The 21,811-nt window shown below is 41.0% G+C and overlaps 1 protein-coding gene across 4 annotated transcripts in view; it reads left to right on the top strand.

Moving 5' to 3' along the window:
- ARVCF (ARVCF delta catenin family member) overlaps window positions 1-21,811 on the top strand; it is a 166,541-nt gene that overhangs the window by 103,726 nt on the left and 41,004 nt on the right. For 2 of the 4 annotated variants that reach the window (XM_086474429.1, XM_086474428.1), the window contains 4 exons: window positions 1,172-1,355; window positions 14,942-15,059; window positions 16,350-16,521; window positions 18,794-18,811. In XM_086474429.1, the coding sequence (XP_086330555.1) occupies window positions 1,172-1,355; window positions 14,942-15,059; window positions 16,350-16,521; window positions 18,794-18,811 (492 nt within the window). The remainder of the gene's footprint in view (window positions 1-1,171; window positions 1,356-14,941; window positions 15,060-16,349; window positions 16,522-18,793; window positions 18,812-21,811) is intronic. The other 2 variants (XM_086474431.1, XM_086474430.1) reach the window with 2 other exon arrangements.

Raw genomic sequence — 21,811 nt, 5'->3', positions numbered from 1 at the left:
GTGTGACAAAAGTAATAGATCCAAAAAGTGTTGCCAGTCATTTTTGAAGTTTGAAAATTGTAGATTTAAAAGCTTGGAGGGATTGAAAGGGACTGAAACAAAAGGTTGCACCTTTGTTGTTTGGTGTTTTGCTTTGGACATGTATACTAAGAGGTATCTACAGTTTGCACTGTAATAGGCACAGATTCACAGTTGCAGTAACATGGGGAGCCTCAGGTTAATGTTAATCCATTTAGGAAAGATTTCTGGGGAATCTAGCTTTTCTATTCAGTCTCTCTGAAGCTTTGCTAGTCTTTACACTTTTCCTCAGAGATCAAAAGTGTGCATCTTGCTCCCTTCGAGTGATGTTACTGATAGTTCTCAAATGTTACCAGGCTGGGCCTATGCAGAAATTTCTCTGAAGTGCATGTTCTGTTTAGCCCTAACCTAATGAGCAGTGACTGTCAGGACACTGATACAGGTCTGCTGGGAAGTTGTATCGCTTATCTCAGTATTTCTACAGTTGTAAGGCTGTTCTTCTGTTCTGCTGTTTTGATGTTTGACTTCTGTCTACTTTGGCTCATAATTGAGGTAAAAATTGAAAGACAAAGGAGTTTTGGTTCTCTGCTCCCTCAAGGAATCGTATGCTTCTGGCACCAGGTGATTTGAACACAGATATTGCCTGTGACAGAAAAATGTGAAAGTAAATAATAGAGAGGAGTCTTGAATGAAATATTGTCTTGTGCAGAGGATAAGCATTAGATCAATGATGCTCTGTAAATTCATCCCTGTTTTTAAGACTTGTCAATATGCTTGTCTGCTGTGCTGGATGAATTTTTACTTTTTGAGGCATAGCTAGACTTAAAAAGTGTAACAAAATTTGTATATAGCAGAAAAATCCTCTTAATCTCGCATAACACATCACATTTGTCTACTCTGTTGTAAGACTTGATGACTTCAAGAAGATCAATGTCTTGATATAAGTGCTTCCATACTTTTGGAAATGTTTCGGTTGCTGTGGCTGTAGAATTTTCCCTAAGCTATGTGCTAGTCTGGCATCTCATCAAGTGGTTTCACCTTTTTGTTGTTTTATGATTTATAACCTTCCAGCAATTCTCTGTGAATCTAGTGATTCTGTTTAATCTAGAAATTTTTAATAGTTAGTCTCTTGTAATCACTGTTTCTACTGCAGGTACTCTGTGGAATTTATCCTCCTATGAGCCCCTGAAGATGGTCATCATCAACCATGGTCTGCAGACACTTACCAATGAAGTGATTATACCCCATTCAGGTTGGGAGAGTGAGCCAAATGAGGACTCTAAGCCTCGCGATGCTGAGTGGACAACTGTCTTCAAGAACACTTCTGGTTGCTTACGGTAAGGCAGAACAGTGAAGGATGAATATGTTCACCATGTGCTGTGTTTAGGATTTTGTTAAAATTACTTTGATTTGAAATAAAGTATCATATATCTCTCATTTTTGCAGAGATCTCCATTTCAATGGCCACAATAGCAATGCTAGGGGGTATTTGCCTGCTGGGGACTCTCTTGTTGTAGGACTTGTCAATGTAGGTCTGTCCAGTGGGGTCAGTGTGAAGAGTATGTCATTTTTCCAGGTTAGGGGGAGTGGATCTATATAGGGCAGTGTACAACACAATGGAGAGTAACCTGGGGAAGGTTAACTGCCAAGCTAAGTACAAAAAAAGCATTTTGCACTGCAAACTGTGCTGCAACTGCTGAGAATCATGGTTTTATTTGTCTATTGTACTGCGATCAGTGGGCTGTTCCTACAGATTTTGAGTACCTTCTCTTCTTCCCCTCATGGTACTGGTTTTATTTATTTACAAAGTGTGGTTTCACACAATTCCCTTCTTGGTTTTAGGTCTTCTCCTATCAAAAAGCATTTTTTGCAGATGCTGGGGAGCTGGTTTCATGGAATTACACTGAGCCTGAAACATGGATCCAGTTTTAGCCAGAAACACTTTGGTGGATGCACTGCTATTTTAAGCTAAAGTGACTAAGGACTTGTGGGAAATTAGTTAAGAACCTGAAGTACTGACATTTCTAATATTCCTTGCAAAGGAGCCTTTTCTTGTTGGAAATTGTATTTGCGTTTCTGAGCACACCTTGAGAGTAGGACAGTAGCTGTTGGAAGCTGGGGTCAGGAGGAGTCCTAATGCTGTCTGAAAAACCTGAAGAATCAATGTTCCCTAAACACAGAGTTTTTAATTTTCTTTTTCTTTGAGATAAAATAGCGGAGATGCCCTGTTAGATTCTTCAGCTTTATAATGAAGTCAATTAGTTTGAACAAAACTAATAGTGATTTGGCATCGTACCTTCTGTTGCTCTGAAGTGTACTTCTGTCGGGTTTCTACTGATGAATGCATCTTCAGAAGTGGGTTCATTTCTGTTTCTTGGGCTTGTGATCTCTAAATTGCAATAACTATTCCCCTGAGTAACTTCACAAATGAAGAAAGTAATGAAAAGTGTTCTGAAAGGGCCCATTACTGAAATTATTTGCAGTCCCACTGGAAACTGAGGTCCTATAAGTAGGCTCCAGACATCATAGGTTTTTACTTACTAGTGTCTTGTTTTCTAATGGTGTTCTGCAAGAGGAAATTAGTCGTGATGGGGGATAAAAGGATTATCTGAATGAATATGAGATTCTCCAGTAAGCGTAGACAATAAATTGATCATTACTAGCTAACCCAATCCACATCATACGTTTTTATTAGTATGTGGATCCACTTGAACTTCTACATTCCAGGATAGCTTTGGTTTGTTGGTTTTGGTTTTTTTTTTTTCACTTCAAAGGTACTGGTTTTACAGGACATGCAAAAACTTGTGCCACTTTGGACGTTGTATTCTTAAGGCTAATGAAGGGGGGTGTGGAGCATAGTAGTACTGAGATACATTAAAGAATTTGAAGAAATTGAACTTTTGGTAATTAAAATGGTTCCTGATGCACTTCAAATGTATCAGGACAGCAGCCAGTCAATGATGCTTGCTTCTGTTCTTGAAGGGGGGTACAGTGTTTCAGTCTTTTATCTATAGTCTCTGCTGTCATAGTCATGTGAGACTATGTGCTTCCTTGTGGAAAATTTGAAGCTTCAGTCAGATGTGGGGCAAGGTGATTTCATGCTTGAAAGTAGTTGCTTAAAGGTGAAAGGAGATGTGATGGCAGGTTAGCAGGGAAAGGTAACCTGGAAAAGGTGATCTGTCCATGGCGCTCTTGTGCTGTGGAAGAGCAACCTCTGGCATAGGAAGTGGGGAGAACTGTCTTACTGTCTCCTTACTTCTTGCAGTGAGATAAAGTGAGTCCAGGACAACAGACAAAGATGCAGGAGTAGGTGAAATACAAGCTGTCTGTCAGTTGATGGTGCCGCTTGTTACAATGTCGGTGATACTACGTACCTTTGTAGAGCACTTCCAGATCTAGGGATAAAAACAGACATATCAAAGTAATTATCATTACTTCTGTTGGAAGTAATTTTGCATTGTTTGTTGAAATCCTCTGCAGCTCATCCTTAAAAGCATCAGCAAGAAAGATAGTTAACACCAGCAGAGAATAAATTGTTGCAGCCATCTGTCTGACAGACGTCAGTGTTTAAAAACCCCTTTGCCTACTCTTCTCTTGATGACACAGTAACTGGTCCTAGAAATACAGTTTTCCGAGAATGGGGAGCTTATTGCAGACTACAAACTCTTTAGCGATTTGGTATTTAATTGGGGGGTTAATCCTCTTGATGGTGTGCCAGCCTCCTTTGTCCCCTCTGGAAGTGAGCCTCAGGTGTGTGCTGCGTTGCCTTCCAAACGGTGAGGGAATCTTTGAACTTCTGAGGTTTCAGATGTCCTTGCAGTCAGGTATCTGGGCAGAAGACAGGCGTTATGCATGCAGGATGGCATCTTTTCAGTATCATTTTTTCAGTTAATGAAGTTCATCAACAGATGTGGGCGAGTTTGTTGCAAACTCAGCGTGAACTGCCAGTTAATTATTTGCCTTTTTATTTTTTTTTACACTGCTTTCTCATCTTTACCTTGTTCTTAATATAGGTCTCTGCTTTGATAATGTGGAGCCTTGGAAACACTTATTTTAAAATAATTGAAACTTGAAAAGTAATTTAAAAAACGGAACAAACAAGCAGAAAACCCCCGACACTTTACCTCTTCTTCAAATCCTGATCCATCCCATTTTCCTTTCCAGTTCTATCCTGTCAACAATACCTTTTTTTTTTCCTCTGTGTAATTTGTAAGTCTCTCTCCCTCCTCGCTTTGGGAGTCCAGATGTTGGTAAATGTCCAGGTCTGAGCAGGGCAGGGTGACTTGTATCCTGCATAGTCAGCTTGGTCTGCATGTGCCTAAGGGTGGATTAATATCTGGTATTAGCAGCACAGATATTGCAGTGCTGCAGGTGTGTGTGGGATGGAAGGATGCTTTAGCAGAGAGGTCAGTAATTGGGTCAGTATCTTAGCAGATATCTGTACCTGTACCAGAGTTGCTTTACTTGGGAATTGACTTTGTAAGATAAGAGGCAGGATCCATGCGCTCTTTTGACCTTTAGCCAAAGCTAAGGTAGCTTACTGGCTTTCTATAACCCTGATTTCTACCCACTTTCTGAAATAATAAAAATCCATCTGTGATGCTTGATGTTGATTTTAGTCTGTATAGCCAAAGGACTTGCGCTCAGGAACAGATCTGAGCTGCTATTTGAGAAAGCCCTGTGCATGATACTGAGCAACGTTGGACCTAGTAAGTTACAAGCTGGAAATCAGAGAAACTGTGCAGTTAGTATTTGACTGGCTTTCTTAATGATAACAATGTCTTTTGCCATGAGTTAAATAACTCTGGGATTGCTTGTGATACTTAGTGGTGTCCATACCAAGCTACCACAGCTAATTGACAATGTGTACGTAGCCACTAAGAATCAATGGAAGAAAAGGCAACTGGTTAAGGTTTATATTGACTTTGGAGATCAGTGTTTATTTTAAGGGCTCCTTCTAAAGTCAAGCCTTCTCCTATGACTGTGGCTGTTGTAAGGATCTTTTGAATCCTGATATCATCTGGAACATGACGAGTGGGTTCTGTGTGCCAACCCCCACTCTGTACTTGACTTGCTGAAAACTCTTCAAATGTTTTGGGAATCCTGTATTCCCCTTTGCAAAATAGACTTGGCAGCGCAGCCAATTTGCAAACTATGATGTGATAATGAAATTTTTCTGTAATCTTTACCAAGAAACACTGAAATTTTCAGAAGCTAGTGCAGGTGATGTTAATTTTGTCTCCATTCTCATCCTGAGATCAGGAAAAAGATACTTCCTCTTACATTGCTGTGTTTTGTTTCTAGGGGCAGATCTGGTATGATGAATGGATCTGCAATATCTGTAATAATTTGACTACTTAAAATGGTCATGATAGATGCTACCTTGGCTGTAATTCTGTAAAATAAAGGTGGTATTATATTTTGTGGAACCTGTTGGGAGAAATCAGTATGGTGAAAATCTGGAGAGGAACAGTAAAAAACAAAGCAAAGACTGGTTTATTGAAATTAAGTGGGGTTTTGGTTATGGAAAAGTAGGACTAGGGAAGAAGTAAGGAAGACATTTGCTAGCAAAACATTAAATATGCACAGATATTCGTTCCTTTAATTTGGAGTACAAGTTTCACGTCTTTGCATTGTATTTTATTCTTTTAGGTATGTTGAGACTGTCTCTTCTAGTTACTGTCTTTTTTTTTTTCTTTCTTTCTTTAAATCCCTATTGGGATTTGCAGTCCAGAAGCGTTCATTTTTAAATTGTTCTCTCCTCCAGTTTAAATAATGCAATGATTTGGTGCATCTTAACAAGACCATTTTATGATCCTTCCTACAACTTTGACCCAGACATTAAGGTGCTTTAGAAGAAGAGTACAAGCTGAATTGCTTGCAGGATTGATGGAGCTACGGCTGGCTTACGTGCACCCAGACAGTGCCAGAGACCTTTGCAGTGTCTCCAGGTTTCTCTTAAGATGCTCCTCTGCTTTAGAGGAGAAGTGCCACATCTGTGGGTCAGAGGGAGCTGCTGCATCACATTATCTTTCTCGTTTTCTGTGTAGATATCCACCATGATTCCTAGTTCTCTGGAAGCAGCAAGGATTTTAATGGTTTTAAAATGAAATTAATTCTGGGCTTAATTGCTGTTTTCTGCCTAATTACTTTTAATTCTCCCTTGGATTTTTTCACTTCTAAGAGGACAGAGTAGAACTTAGTTCCTAAATTGCCAACTTTCTAGCCTCATTCCTGTGCTAAACTGACCTGCTGTCAACAAATGTTAAATGAATTAATTTGCATAGCAAACAGATGCAAAGTGCTCCTTTTTCCAGAGTACCATCTGTAGTTGCAGCATTTCTTGTCAGTTCTCCAAGTACACAGAAATTCACATTCACAAATAGCCTCAGGGTTCAGAGACCTGGCTGAGGGTGTACGAACACAAACAAACTGCACCCACTTGACTTCCACTAAAAACATTCATTCTTCAGATAGAAATTGTACGTAACAGCTTGTCCAACATCGGCTCCTGAGAAGACAGGGGACAACCTGGTGGCTAGAGCTGTAACAAGAGACTTGAGAAGTATGGATTTAATTGCTGTTCTGCTACTATTCTGACATAATTACAGGCAAGATTAATGGTATAAACGTTTTTGCAGTCTAATTTTTAATAGCCCTGTCTCCTGGTATTGGTGAGATTCAGGTTTCTAAGTGCCTGAATGAATCTGGACTTCAGTTACTGACCTTCACTTTCCTGTCTTCAACATGGGATTGGCACCTCTGTCCTTACCTTCCCCTGAAGCTGGTAAATACAGTAGTTCAAGGATTTTGAAGTGGTTGGTCCCAGAGACAACAACTGGGAATAAGCACCTCCTGTAGGTACAAATTAGGAGTTTGATCCTATGGAATCAAAACCTAAGAGTTATGGTGTGAGATATGATGTTTGAAGACAAGAGGTAAGGACTCAATAGATTCAGAGCCAAAAACCATCAGGGTGAGAAATGATGTGCAAGAATCTGCAGGCTCACGCGCTTCAGAGGAAAGAGGACTGCAGGAGCTTGACAGTAAATCATTAATACTTAGCATGTGCCAAATAGAGGTTCTGTAAGAGAATGTTTTAAGCCTTTTTCTGAGGAGGACAGGGAGCATTGAGGTACATGCATGTACGTCTTCTACTGCAGTGCTTTTGGGGCTTCAGTCATACCTAACACTGCTTAGTGGTAGTGGAGTTGTTCCTTGAGTCCTAATGTCTTTATGTACTTGTGAATATATGTATGTATGCAAACACCTACAGCACACACTGTAGCAGGAGTGTGTGTGTCTGAGGTACATGGAGGTAAAGAAGGTTTGTCAAACAGCATCTATGGTCTTGTTTTGGCAGAAAAGTTCTCCCTCTCTGCACCCTGGAAATGACTGTATGAGTGTCTCAGTGATACTGGTGTGTCCGTTTATTCTTCCCATCTCTGTATGCTGAATTTGAGGAAAGAAAGGAAGAAAGGCTGTCAAAGCCAGGTGCTTATGCCCTCCTTTCTTATTAATGATTAATGTATGGCTTTTCACTGAAGAAAAGTGCTCGGGAATTAGAGCTTTCAAAGTGAATTACCTTCAAGCTCTATCCATCTTTAAATCCTGCAGGCATGATAATAGTATGTGGTGACAGTCACATAATATTTGTCCTACCTGCACAGTCATATACTTGAGGCAGCCTTCATCTCCAGCTGACTGAAGTAAGAAGGCACTTAAGTGCAAATCTTTGACCTGGAAGTGCTGTCTAGTGAAGAGCAGGGCACAGGAGGTGAAGCTCAGGTGATGCTGCTACAGTGCTGCCAGCCAAGCTGCCCTCAGTGTCAGGGGAACTTTGCTTATTGAAGCACAGCGGGACAGAGTAGATATGTAAATGTGAGTGTTCAGGTGCCAGCTTTTATTTTCTCTTTGTTTATTAGCAGCATATTAGTAGTTGAGCTTCATGAGTCTCGTATTAGGACAGAGCTCTCCTTACAGCAGCTGTGTTTCTTCCCCAGTACAAAAAGGATTCTTTGACAATGTCATTTGTTTGACTTTTCCTCTTAATCTGTGTGCTCCCCTATCATAATTCAGGTAGTCCTTTTGTATGGTTTTATAGGGCAGTTGTTTAACCAAGGAGGTCTGGACAGGACTTCTTGCAAAGCTTAGCATTTCCCTGTCCCGCCCAGAGAAGAGGGCAGATGCTGCCATGTCTCTGTCCACCCACCCACCATGCTTGGAGGCTGGTGCACTCATTTTCATACTGGGTACAGCCTTTGGGAGACTGCTGCCCCAGAAACTGGAGCTGATGGTACTGTCAGTGTGGGGTTGTGCAACAGGTACTTTTGAACTGGCCTTTCAGCGAAGGAATAGTTTTATAAAGAGATAAAAAAAGCGAACAGAAATTTGCCTGTGAACCTTCACTTTGGAGGCAGCAAGCAGCGTGGAAAAGGAGGACGCTTATCTGTCCAACCCAGACTGGAAAAAAACCAACTCAAATTAAAAACCCACACAATAGAGAGGAGTGAGTGAAGGCAGTTTCTTAATTAGCTTACTGATACTGTGCAGGATCACAGCATATGGCTGTCCTGGGGCTTATATGATGAGCAGAGTGTTTAATTCGTGCTAGTAAGGAGCTGTTAGGGTTTCTCCTGACAGTTCCTGATGTTTAGCTTGTAATATAAATAAATTATGCGTAGATTTTAGCAGCAGAGATGTAACCTAGTTACATGCAACCTTAATGCTTTACAATCAAATCTGAAGTATAAATTGAAAGTTGTGCACTTGCTTATTGCCTTCTGTCATTACTTAGGAATGAATCCAGGTCCTTTCTCCCTTGACTGTCAGTGAAGGGAATCTACAAAATGTCTGTCGCTGTGGTGGGATGAAGAGAAAGACTGAAACAAAGCTCACTGCAGTCACTGTAATGGACATAGTTTGCTTTGGAAGGCGTGTGAGCCATGATCCTTTATTAGATAAATACCTCATTTTGTATTTTTGAGATTCTTTTCACGTTGCAGCAAGCATGTGTCATAAAGCAAGTAGAGCCCCTTAGCCTTTCCTCCAAGCAGACACTGCAATAATTTGGAAGCTAAGTAGCTGCTAGGCATCGTGGAATTCTTGTGTAGTGTGTTTCTGCATCATTTTGCGTTACAGGAGAGCAAGGCCCTCCAAGTAGGTCATGCAGGAGGTAACCAGTCAGCCTTTTACTGAAAAGGCATTACACGATGTTTTGGATATAGAAAGCCACAAATAACAAAGGATGAACTTGACATCTGTACCACGTTAAACTGTACTGCCGGCTGTTGAGCCCCTGCTTATTGCAGGGAGCTCTTATAGGCAGCGCTGACGTGAATATGACACATGTAACAGTGTGCTTTGTAGATCTCTTGCTCTGTGCCAGTATCACTGGTGCACAGATGAAGATTGTGAAGTCTGTTTGAGGGGTGGCTTTTGGTATGTCCTCTTTGAGCATTTGACCAACTAAATAAAACAAATCTCTTTATTCAAGTAGCCAGTTGCAAGGCAACTGGGGCTGCTCCACTGCTTGTTATCTTTGATTTAGCTGGTAAGTGGATGCTTAAGTTGAGCAGAAATCTCCAGTGGGATCTCCTGCCCAGATCTGATACACCTTTTTTGAGCTGAACAGCTGCTTCCTACCTAATGTCATCATCAGTAGAGGTCCCCTGTCATTCATTTTATTTGGACTTTTGACTTCTTCCTGTTTTCTTTACCATATTCTCTGCCTTATTTCTGATTCATCTCTCTGCTGCCAAACTCCATCGTGTTGTACAGGGCTCTTTGACCAGTGCTGCCTGGATCAGCCTATCTTTGTGTCACAGACAGCTTCTTTCTTTTTCTCTCTTATTTTCAGAACAATGAACTTAATACCAATTAAACTTCCTGGTATTTCATGTGAACTGAAGTATGGAATTCATTCTATTTCTGCATGAAATGATGGAATGATTTTAAAATGCTGTATATTCCTCCCTTGGGACATTCAGTACCTAGAAATAGGCTCTGAAATAGAGTAGGTTTGTTGCAACTATTATTTATCACTCTCCTTTGGCTGACATCCAAATAAAAAAATTCCTAATAGTGAAGCAAAGTGTGGATGTGGAAGGATGGTTTTATAGCAAGGGTTCTGACTGTCAGAGTGGATGCATAGAACAACTAATATGCTTTAATTAGACTTGTGAAAATGTTGTAGTTTTTTTACCAGCTGAAGTATATAAAACTCGGTGTCCGGACAACAAAGCCTTAGTGATGGTGTTAGAAGGTCTAGCGAGGTGTATGTATTGCCTGTCAGCTCTGCTGCAGCATTGCTGTAACTCAGCCCACTCGTGAAGTGCCGCTCACCCACCCCACCAGGACACCCCAGTCATTCGTAGCTCTCTGGCTTGTAACGATCACAGGTATCCCGATCTTCTTCCACAGTGCTCAGACAGACTGTATAGGAGCCAATGTTACTCTTTAGCCTGACAATACAAAAATAGCGATTAGAAAGTTGTTTACAATAGTAAGAAGTAGGATTCATTTGGGCAATCTGAGACCCTGCAGTGTGCACAAAGAGGCTGTTGAAAAGAGCTCATCACTGTCTCAGCTTCAGCTCTCATTCGTGCTTCTTTCAGAGAAAGGTGGAGATGTTACTAGGAGAATATCTTAAAAACTTCCAGTTCAGCTTTCTATTTATGTAAAAAACAAAGTCCCCAACCTGCTGTCTTCATCCCCAGCTGGGTCTCTAAACAAAGTGCTTTTTACACCTGCTGAACTGAAGTGTTCAGTAACACTCTAACCTCTGGCTTTCAGCTTCATCTGTAGCACTGTGGGATAACAACTGATGACCCTTTTCAGCCAGGTGGCAGACACAGCAATAGTCTTGGAGTTTTAGTGTTCGGAGAAAAAATGTGTCTCTGATGCTTGTGTTTTCAAGTTTCTCTTTATCATTAAAGAAACCCCCAAACTAAAAGCTCTCCATGTCTCCACTGTCTTTTAGATTGTTACGGAGAGCACAGTGGGGGCATTGGAATAGTGCAAATTAACTGCCTTCCATTTAATTACTTTTAAATCTCTTTTCGTGAGAATAATTTTGGTGTGTGGCACAGGTAGTAGTAACAGCTTACCTATCCTAGAGGTGATGAATACCAACTCTGTTCTGCAGAGGTAAGTGTTACATTGACTTGCATATTATTAAGATGACTATTTGGTGATAATGAAAACCTTATCTAAAGCATGAACAAATCTCTCAGCACATTCCCAGCCATTTTCTGAAGTCTTTTAATACCAGCAGACTAGATTCCTAGCTTGATGTGCTTCCATGCTGGTAGGTATTTACTTTTATTCAACGTTTACTTAGTGCTCCTCTGTTTTGTTTTCCCAGGGAAAGCATATATTTGAACATCCTTACAAATCCTCTTTCACAGTCCTGCCTACAGTCTGGTCTCCAAGAATTTGAGGAAGAATCCAGGTTGCTTTTTCCAGCTAAAGGCTGGGGATTTAAAGTCTCTGGAATGAGATTTGTGCTTGTTTTACATAAAATCAGTTGTACAGTTGGTTTCCTTCTTACGTACTTTGAGTAACATGGACAGTAATTCCATGTCTAGCTTCTAGAATTGCTCTTTTGAGTGTGGCATTGTGTATATTTATGGTAAGCACGCTGTGAAGCTTTCTGTTACCCTTTGCAGTGTGATGTGAGAGAGATACTATTGCTTTTAAAATAATTTTTCACTTAATTGACTCTTGGAAAAGTATTGAAAAACAGGGAAAGCAGCAGAGGCCTCTCTGGAGGTGAAGAGACAAGGCAAGGGAAGCAAAGACTGTACAAGACTCCAGAGATGAATGGCAGGTGTCATTGGTCACTGTTCTGTGTAAAATAGTTCGGGTAGTTCCTCCTCTCAATTCCCACCCATTTGAACAGTCAACTCTGTTTTCATTTGTAACAGGATTTTGCCTGTCATCAGCACCTCAAAAGCCCTGCAGAGTTCCCGTTTCAAGTTGTATCTTTGGCTTTGTCTGTAGAGGTTCTTGATATTAAACTGCCCCAGCAACCACAGCACTGAGATAACATGTTTAATTCCAAAATCTTTGGGCCGTTCCAGTTGTTGCATGGCAGCCTAAGCTCCTGAGTAACAGAGTTAACAAGCACCTCAGCTGGGGTTTTGGCTTCTTTTTCTGTGCAGTGTCTTGGTCAAACACTCCATCCACTGAAGAATTTTTTTTTTTTTTTCTGATATAAAACAATGCTTGTCTAATGTGTAGAAAAGTTCAGTGAAAAGCAAAACTCTCTACTTTATCCAAGTCTGGATGTCGTATGTTGCATATCTGTCTGTTGCATGAATTTCAGGAAGTTTCTGCCCTGGGTGAGGCTTTGCATTCCTTCCGTGGAGTGTTGCCCCATGTAAGATGACTACAAATCCGCTGTTAATGTCTGCTGGAATCTGTCGTGTATTTGTTGATTTTCATCACTCTTGAAAGAAGCGTGTTTAGAAACTCTGCTTTGAACGTTTCCTTCAGAACATGATTTAGTTACGTCTTTCTTTCCATAACATGTAATAGATCTATAAGATGCATCAAGAACAATTTCAGCACAGATGTGAAATTGGAAGTGATTTTTTCCTGACTCTGGTCAGTGGAGTGCGATACCAGGTTGGCTGTTCTGTTGCAGTTTCTTTCCTTTTAACAACCAACACTAACGCTAGCTCTCTCGTCCATGTGATCACTTTCATCTCCACACTACAGTCCCTCCTGAAGACCCAAGGTGTGAATTTGACTGATGACTACCGGGCAATGTTTTTCAAGGACATAAGATCTTAACATCCCCAGGCTCAAATGCAACGTGGTGTTTTCCTGGGTTGCAGGAGCTTCTGAAGGTTGCTCTGGATCATGGACCAGTCCTGGGAGTGCTTCTGGGATAGCCAGATGAGAACTTGCTCAAAGCATACTGTCTTCATTTTTATCGTGCCTGCCTTTGCTTAGTGCTTAGGGATGTTTGGCGTACTTGCGTGTGTCTCTGAACTGCAGGTATTCCCATGGGAATTCGGAGATCTTTACTGCCTTTTGCGGTGTGGGAGCAGTAGAAAGAGCGGACTCTGTGAAGCAGGTGCTGATCTCCCCGGCCTTAGTCTTTCTGAGATCTGTGTTGCCTAGACTTCTCTGGTGAAGAATGTGAGCTGGGCTCTCCAGTAGGTCTGGGTTATAGTTACAGACAAGGAAATGGGTTTTGTTGTTCCGTGTTAGGTAAATCTCATGGGCTGCAGGAATTTGATTACCCAAGGAGGGAGGACTAGCAAAATCCCGGGAGTGCTGGGTATTTATAGAGCAGATGTTTCTGCATGAGGTGCTCATAAAGGTACATTTTCTGATATGTTGGTTACAACATTAAAACTGCAAAGTTTGATGTCTGGATAACTTATTCGTAGCATTAATTAGCTATTAATTTGATGCTGCGAAGTTTTCATGCCTATTTATATGTGATAAATGTGGGAATTTTTTCTCGAGGCATTAATTTTCAGTAAATTTTTCTACAGTTGAAGATACAGCAAGTAATATCAGCAAGCCACAGTCTTAGTGATGCACTTTTAGAGTATCTTTTTCAACTATAACATTATCAATGTCTACCTTAATATTAATACAGATCAAGAAATAAGAAAGTCGGATACAAAATACTGTGATGCTGTTGATGACCAATGGAGTAAAACAAATGTGCTACAAGTGTGGTAGCACAAATGGACCATAGAAAAATATCTCGTGAATGGGCCATGGGGCTAGAAAGATGCAAAGGATTTTATTTTTTTTTTGCAAAATTTGATTTTTTTTTTTGAAGTCTGCAGGTGTTCCTTATGTGTTTTAGCGCTCTATTTCTAAGATTTAATGAGGAAGTAACAAATGTGATTCACAGCTCCAGATAAGACCATTTTTAGTCCATTTCTCTCACCCTCAAGCTTAATAAGTAATGTTCCACTTTAATAGATGTGCTTGGACATGGAGCTGCTATCGTTTATTGTTACAACTCCTGAAAGGTATCACAGAGAATTTGAATTCTAATTTCGGTTTCATAAAGACTTTACATTAAAATTCACATTTGGGCTTTTGATACAAAAGGATTAATACAACTGGAGATGGAAAAGCAGCAGTAGAATTCTCTCTTCCATATATCCTGTGGAATCATATTTTAATATCCACTTTACCTGCCTTGTATCAGCCATTGCTAGAGGTGAGGCTGTGTTAGGATTTGGGGAAGGGATTCATTTATCTGTGTCTTTCACTTGTGTTTTTAATTGAAAGTTAATGTGCTGTTACAGAACCAAGCTACACAATTAAGTGTCTTCAAATTTGGAGAGGTCTCTGAAAAAACGTGGGTTTTTTTCATAGTCATCCAATTAACATACCAGCCAGGGGGAAACGGGGGACGGGACGGACCGTGATTGATTGGTTAATTACTTGGAGATTGGCAGTCCCTCTAGTTAGTTAAAAAGAAAAATTGGCTGCACAGTCTTGATAGCAGAAGGTCATGGTTGTGTCCTGAGCTTTTGAGAGTTAACTTTACTCTCAGGTTTGTGGAATTCAGAGACCCTGAAAACTGAAGGGTTGGCTGTGGTGTTGTCAAAAGTAGTGCGTTTCAGCTTTGAGAAAACTTTCCACATAGGTTTTGTCACTTCTGTGACTCCTGTCCAGTTTAAGGTATGTCACAGGACTCACCAGCAGCTCAGAAAAATGTGTTCATAGGCACCTCTGTGACTGTACCCCTTTTTGTTCAGATTCAGGGAGTTGCAGATGTGCATCACCCATATTTTACTGAGATTTAATAGGTTTGTCAGACTGCCTCCAAATTGTTCACCCAAGGTAATGAGTTCTTCATAATTGTAGTATAAATCGACACACCCCCAATTTTCGTGTGAAGGTTAGAGGGCTAAATTTTCATTTAAATCTCTCCTGTTAGGAATGTAAGTTCAGATGGAGCAGAAGCACGCAGAAGACTAAGAGAGTGTGATGGCTTGGTGGATGCCCTCCTTCATGCTCTACAGTCTGCAGTTGGCAAGAAGGATACAGACAATAAGGTGAACTTGAGTATTAAAACTTCAAGGATATTTCTATTAGTTTAGGCTGAAGCGTTGCCCTGGGGTCTGATTTCTGTTTGCTAGTATCAGAAGGGGATTACGGTTGCCTCAAAATATGTTGTCTTCCTCTCATCTCTGTCATGATATCCATGATACTACTGATGGGGTATCAGCATGATGCTGCTGTATTACCTTGTGTGGCTGATGATGTGAGCAAAGGCAAGTGGTTGTGATAGGTGGCGAGAATAGTCCTTTATTATTATCAGTGACATTATTGCTGTTGTTCTGCATTACTTAATTGACATTTCTAAGTGCAGTCTCCAAATCAGAATTGAGTCCCATTTTATTGTGCTTTGCACAGTACCAGTAAAGGAGTCAATTCCCATTTTAAAGACTTTATTCGGCGCCATCTCTAAAGACTGGAGTGTTTAGATATATCTTCAGACCTGCAGCACTTTCATTGTGGCTTTTTATTTTTAGGTTCAGATTTTGGTTAATCTGTTTTTATCATAGTCTGATCTTGTGGTGCTTAAAAGCTTATTTAAATGCATATGGAATATCATAAATTTAACCTGCTTGAAAAAGAAAGAGCATACTATTAAAAGAAGGAGCATACTGTTGCTTTATAACACTAATAAGGCTTGTAAAGCATCATTATTTTATTCTTTTTGAGTCCCACCATGTGATGGACTGTACAAGGGCATTATAAAGCCCTGTCACTTAATCAGACGATTTTGGAAGTAGATTTTGTAACCACCTGGTGGTTCCATTGCAACCCACAGAGCATTGCTCTTGTCAGAACCTGATGTGCTACGGATTAGCTATTACTACAGGACAACGTGTGTTCTCTTGAAATCCTCGCATGGCCTAGGTTTCACCCAGAGAAAGTTTAATAAAATGGGCCCCTGGGGGATTGCAAAGGTTGGAAGAATAGAGAGAGGCTTGTATTAAAATAAGATCCTTATATGATCGTTTTCCACTGTGTGTTAGATCTTTCAGTGAATTGTATTCTTTATGTAAGATCAGGTGGTATTTTTTGATTAGAGGGTTTTCATTTTGAATGGGTACTATTTATGAAGCGCTTCACTTTTGGAAGAATAAAATTGGCTTTAGAACAAGAACGAACCTTAATTTAAGGGGTCTTGACTAAGTCTTCCTTGAAAGCTGTATTTTCTTCCTGGGGGCAGGTGGGCTTTTTTTTGAATTCCCCCAAACACTCCACTGTATAATTTAATAGTTTGCAAATAAGAGAGTGCAATACTACTTATAACATAAATTTCTCTGTAACAGTCTGTGGAGAACTGTGTGTGCATCATGCGGAACCTTTCCTATCATGTCCACAAAGAGGTCCCCGGAGCTGATAAGTACCAAGAACTAGATGCCAGTCAGACTACAAGCACAGGAAGCTCTCAGAAGAAGAAGAAAGACGATGCTGGTTGTTTTGGTGGAAAAAAGGCTAAAGGTATGTGTTGCAGAGAGCTCAGAACTAGAAATGGATTTGGGGGTAAATTTTGCTGTGTAGGCTGCTCTTGCAAGCATATTCGTCATGCAAGAAGATGCAGTTTGTGGAGGTACGTGTTTGTAGTGTCACGGCATGTGTTCATCTCCCTTGTTGCATTACTACTAGGTATTGGGGATTTTTTTTCCACAATTCCTATAGTTTCGTTTGGCTTTCAATAGGAGCAGTGCATGCTGACAGGCGACATTCTGCTGTTGGACAAAGATGGATGTGCTCTGCCTCTCTCCTTTCAATTTCTGTGTTCTTGGCATCTGTCAAATCCATTCTTAGTCCACTTGCTTGGCTGTATAGCATGTGTCACGGCCTCTGGAAGCCAGGCCAGCATGTGTTCATCCCCATGCATGGTCTGTACGTTCCTGTCTGTACATCTTCCATGCCTCCAGTCTGTTACAGTTGAAAATAAACAAGAAGCCTATCCTCCCACTCACAACCAAAACCTACAACCTCCCAATTCTGTCACTCTTTCAGTAATTTAAATTGCAAACATGATTTTGTAGCTTTTAATTGTCAGTCACTTTTAGACCTGTTCTCTCCTCTGGGGCATGAGTGTTGCAAATGAGTTTCGTTACAAGAGAGGATTAATAGTCTCAGTAACCCCACTTCCATCTTTCGTTTAGAAAAAGACACTCAAATTATATCAGTTTTCTTTGTTGTTTTAGAGAAATGACTATTCTAGACTGAATTCAGAGATAATTAACTCCATTTTCTGTCTAGTTTCCCTTCTCCTCATTCATGTATACGCACATTCTGGCTTACTATTTTTAGCCACGTCTAGGAAGGGTTTTGGCCCTGAAGAGCTGATGCGGAATTGTTTGAACTTGATGGACTGTGCTGCATGTTACTCTTCCTTTGATCTGACCTGTATGTGGTATTAAAATGTCATGTGTTTCCATATGTGTTAGGGAAGTCATCACAGTGTGAACTTGCTTTTGCAGGCTAGTCTGTCATCAACTGGATTTAAACTGTGTTTAAAATAAATAGAAAAAAAATTATGAGAATCTTTTAATGACTGGGGGAAGAACTGAAGAAAGAATTTTACCTGCCTGACCAGCCTGTTCTCACAGTGAATGACTAAAACTTCAGTGTGATATCCTTTGGAAACCCTGAATGTGTGCTGACTCGAGCCTGCTCCCTGCCACTCGCAGTCCCTGTTGTTCTGCTGCGTGAGAGCAACAGTCAGTGAAAGCATTTGTAGACGTGAAAGCTATGAGTGTGTGCTGTGGGAGGAGAGGAGTGTGCTGATTGAGAACTGTCATCATCCCCTTGATGACAGTGAAAAGAGAGCGCTCTCAGGTGGCTGTGCTTCGCCAAGTATCTGCCTGTTTCCTCTGGGGCTAACCTATATATACCTTCTGTGTCTGTACACCCTGATAGTTTCTGTTTATCAGCATCTGATCGTGTCTCTTTCAACAAACTGGTCTTGAAATCATCTGACACTGAGGATGAACCTGCAGATTTCAGTGAGCAGTGCAGGCACATAGTGACAGCTTGGGTTTGGTCTGTGTGTACAGCAGGAAATGACAATTTCCGAAGTGTATTTTAACATTTTTTTCCTCCTTTTTGCAGTGCTCTTTTTAAAGTGTGCTGTTCTCTAGAGGGAAATCAACTGGTAATAATGCTGAGCTCACAGCTGGTATTATGTAGAGTAGAAGGATAGAGGGGGACAGGCAACTGTTGTGTTTAAAAAAATAAAAAAATCAAATCCATTAATAAATGTGCTTCTAAAATCATAGAAGCTTCTTTTTCTCACCATTAAATTTATGTGAATGCTTGGTCTGAACCTGCCTTAAAGTCTAGGACTTAAAATAGATCAAATATTTCCTCCTCTTGTTCACTTAATTTTGCAGTGTTTCCATGTTTAGTTTATTTTATTTTATTTCATGGTCATTGATCATAGCATTTCAAACACCTCTGCGAAGGGCTAGTCATCCTTCTGTCTCCTCAATTCTGTGAGCATCTTTTCATCTAATGAAAAGAGGAAGAAAAAAAAAAGCTGTGAAGAGAAAGATTGTTTTTTTTTTTTCCAGCAGGAACAAAAAGGAGAAAGTGGAATATCTTCATTTGGTTTTTCAATTGATGAAAGTTCTGTAGTATTCTTGTAATACACAGGTTTTGAACCTATTCTGTGAAATTCTGCCTCTTTGTGACTGTTCCTTTGTATTTTCTTCCTTCCTGTAAATTTTTGTTTTTCTTTTGCTGCTTTTCTGGTAATTAGAGGAGTGGTTCAATCAAGGTGAGTCTTTGCAATACTTTCTTTTCATCGTCGCCATAGTATGCTTTGTTCAGCATTTACATGCAAGGCTAAGAGCTGAGATCAAGGTCTTGCTCATTCACCTTCTCCTCTGCTCCCCCAGTGCATCCTCCTGTTCATTTCAGTAGGCATGGAAATCCTCTAATTGAGTGAGCATTGTCAGTTTGATCTCCTCACACTGGGAATGGAAAAGACAAGGTGTTATTCATTCCTGGTGTAAGTGCAGTAAGGGAACTGATTTGCAGCTGGCCTGATAACCGTGTGAGAGAGGGAACACCTAAGTGTGCAAGCTGCCTCACCACCCTTGTCGTATCAAAGTACAGCTTTGCTAGCTGGTCTGGGGACCAGTAGCCATGAAGACTCAGCAGCTTGGATGTGTATTCTTGGGGATCCTTGGTATGTTGTCTGCTTGGGCACGGTAGCCTGGGCTGCTGCATCTTGTTACTGGCACTCAGACTAGCTAGATGAAGTTACTGGCGCTCAGACTAGCTAGTAGGGGATATGCCCTTTAGTTTTTCATCCCAGCACAATAAGTAAAATTGCAATTGGAATACACAAGGCTGAGGCTAAAGTTTGCCTCCCTCACCTTTTGCTTCTCAGCTGGGAAGTTGTTAGGCTGTGGATGCCCTGTTGACTTTCACTGTGTTACTGAGACTGATTCAGGGGTAAAGGCAGGGTCACTTTCAGTTTGTGATGCTTGCTTCAGACCAATGGGTTCCAGAGGGTTGAGCCAAAGGAGAAATGGGGGGGGGGGGGGGGGACAAAATCAAATTGCTTCACCCAACAAATGGTGCTCAGTCCTGTTCTGCGAGACACTGATTCAGACTGTGACTGGTGAGCCTGTGGAGGATGGGCACGTTGGCAAGACAGAGCTCAGCCCTTGCTTTCTGTCGCTCTGCTGCTGTCCGGTTCAGTGGACACATTAACAAGCACAGTATTGACTGTTAGGGGGGGCAAGAGGGGGGTTGTTACTAAGAATCTCTTTCCCTTCAACTTTTTTTTTTTTTAACCAGAAAGAAAGTGTTTGGGAATTAATCCTTCAGCAGAAATGGTCTAGCAGAGTAGCTGTTTTGATTATCCAGTAAAGCAAAATGACATTTCAGGAAGATCAACAACAACATTAGTGGTTAATAACACTGGGTCACACTTCAAAGTTCATACTGAGTTTCTGACAGATTGAAAATGCCGAAGGTCATGGTTTGGTTGTTTCTTACATAATGAAAAGTAGTGAGGCGGGGGGGGAGAGGGAAAGAATTTTAATCCCGCTGTTTCAGAGACTGTAAATTGCATCTCGCACAAGCAAGTCTCATGTCAGGCAGTTTTCCCAAACCAGAATGCTGTGCCAATTCCTACAGCCAGGTCTCATAAAAGAGACCTGTCAGCTGGCATGTTCAAAGCTGTCTGTCTCTTGGCAAAGTTGGGAGCTATGCTTGTGATCCAACAGCATCTTTTCTCTGGCATACCTCAGGCTGGAAAACTTGGAAATGCATAGAAGGGCAGAAATTTAAATATACAAAACCAGGATTTTAAACTTCTTCTCTACTCCTAGTGTGGTCATTTCAGCATCCCTGTGCACTAGCATTACTGACAGGCTTGAGTGACAGAGGGGGCTGTTCAGAGCTACAGAAGCTGGCAGCGAAGCTGGTTTTCTCATGGTATCAGTCAGCCCAGAGGATGGCTGTTTGTCATGGGTAGGATCTTGAACTTGCTAAATTTGGTCACGTTTTTAGAATCTCCAAACCAATATTTGTGGGTCCTGTGAAAATCAGATGAGAAAAATACCAGCTGGGCCACAGATTGAAACCTTTGCCTTCTAGATGGTTTTCTTTTCAAGTCTTGTTACAGCTTGGTCACCTTCTCTCTATAGGAAAGCCCTGGAAAATGTAGGTGCTTCGGATATTTCTGAACTTGGCCCTTGATCAGTTTGATTAAGGAAATAATTTCTAAAGTTGAAATCCCCTTGGTCAGGGCTCTGTGTTCCGAATTGCTTCCATTTGTAAACAGCTGGCACTTCTGGCTTGAACAGACTTGATTTTGCGCGTGAGGTCAGTTAGTTTCTCAGAGGGCTGAGAGGCAAACTAGCAAAGGCTTCATAAAAGATGACTGATATTTGCAGTCTGGCCCAGAAACTGGGGGACAGTGACTGAAAAACACAGAGCACAGGTAAGTGTGCTGTCTTGGTGAAGGATGGTTTAGCAAATAGGCAGCTGCTTGGGCGTTGCTAGCTCAAAAGATGTAGCAGCCAACACTGCTCTCCTGGACAATCTCTTCCTTAAAAAATAGTGGACAAATACATACTGCGTACTAAGCGTTGCGCTAGAAAGAAGGGAACTCTACTGTGCTATCTCAGTTCTGCAGGGCTGATAGAAGGACCAAGCCCCAACCTTTAAATTATAGAGAGACCTTCTGAAATGAGTAGTTGTGCTGAATAAGGTCTGGCTCTTCCAAGTAAATGTTCTGAGGTTTAAACTAGCTAGTGCAAGAGACATGAAATTCGGGGTCATGTGAAAAAACAGTTTGTCCTACTTGTAGATAGGATGGAGTCACATTTTTTTGGTCTGTCTTAAGTCTGTAATCTTACCTAAACACTGACTTCCTTCCTTCAATGCTCCCCCCCACCCACCCCCTGCCCTGCTTTTTACTGTCAGTGCTCTAAGGGTCAACAAGGGTTTGCAGCCAGTAACTGGGTTCAGCTGCCGTTATGAAATAGTGTCCTTTGGTGATAAACAGCATTTTTTCTTTCTGGTATTTGGTTCCCTCAAGCAGCATGTTTCTCATTCTTTCATGGAGTGAAAACTTGATGGAAGGCTGCAAAGTGCAGCCAGTTCCTGTCCCTTCCTTTAGGAAAGATACCTTTCAAAGGAGTGGTATGGGACCTGGCTGCATGACCTTTTAGCAGCTTAGATGAGCTTTTTCATACTTTAAGCTAATAACTTCAAATGAGCAGAACTTATAGATGCATGTTTTGTTTGGCACAGTAGT

Source organism: Leptosomus discolor, chromosome 16, assembly GCF_034619465.1.
Source record: "Leptosomus discolor isolate bLepDis1 chromosome 16, bLepDis1.hap2, whole genome shotgun sequence".
In the NCBI taxonomy this organism is placed as follows: domain Eukaryota; kingdom Metazoa; phylum Chordata; class Aves; order Leptosomiformes; family Leptosomidae; genus Leptosomus; species Leptosomus discolor.
This window is presented reverse-complemented; position numbering and strand designations above follow the sequence as displayed.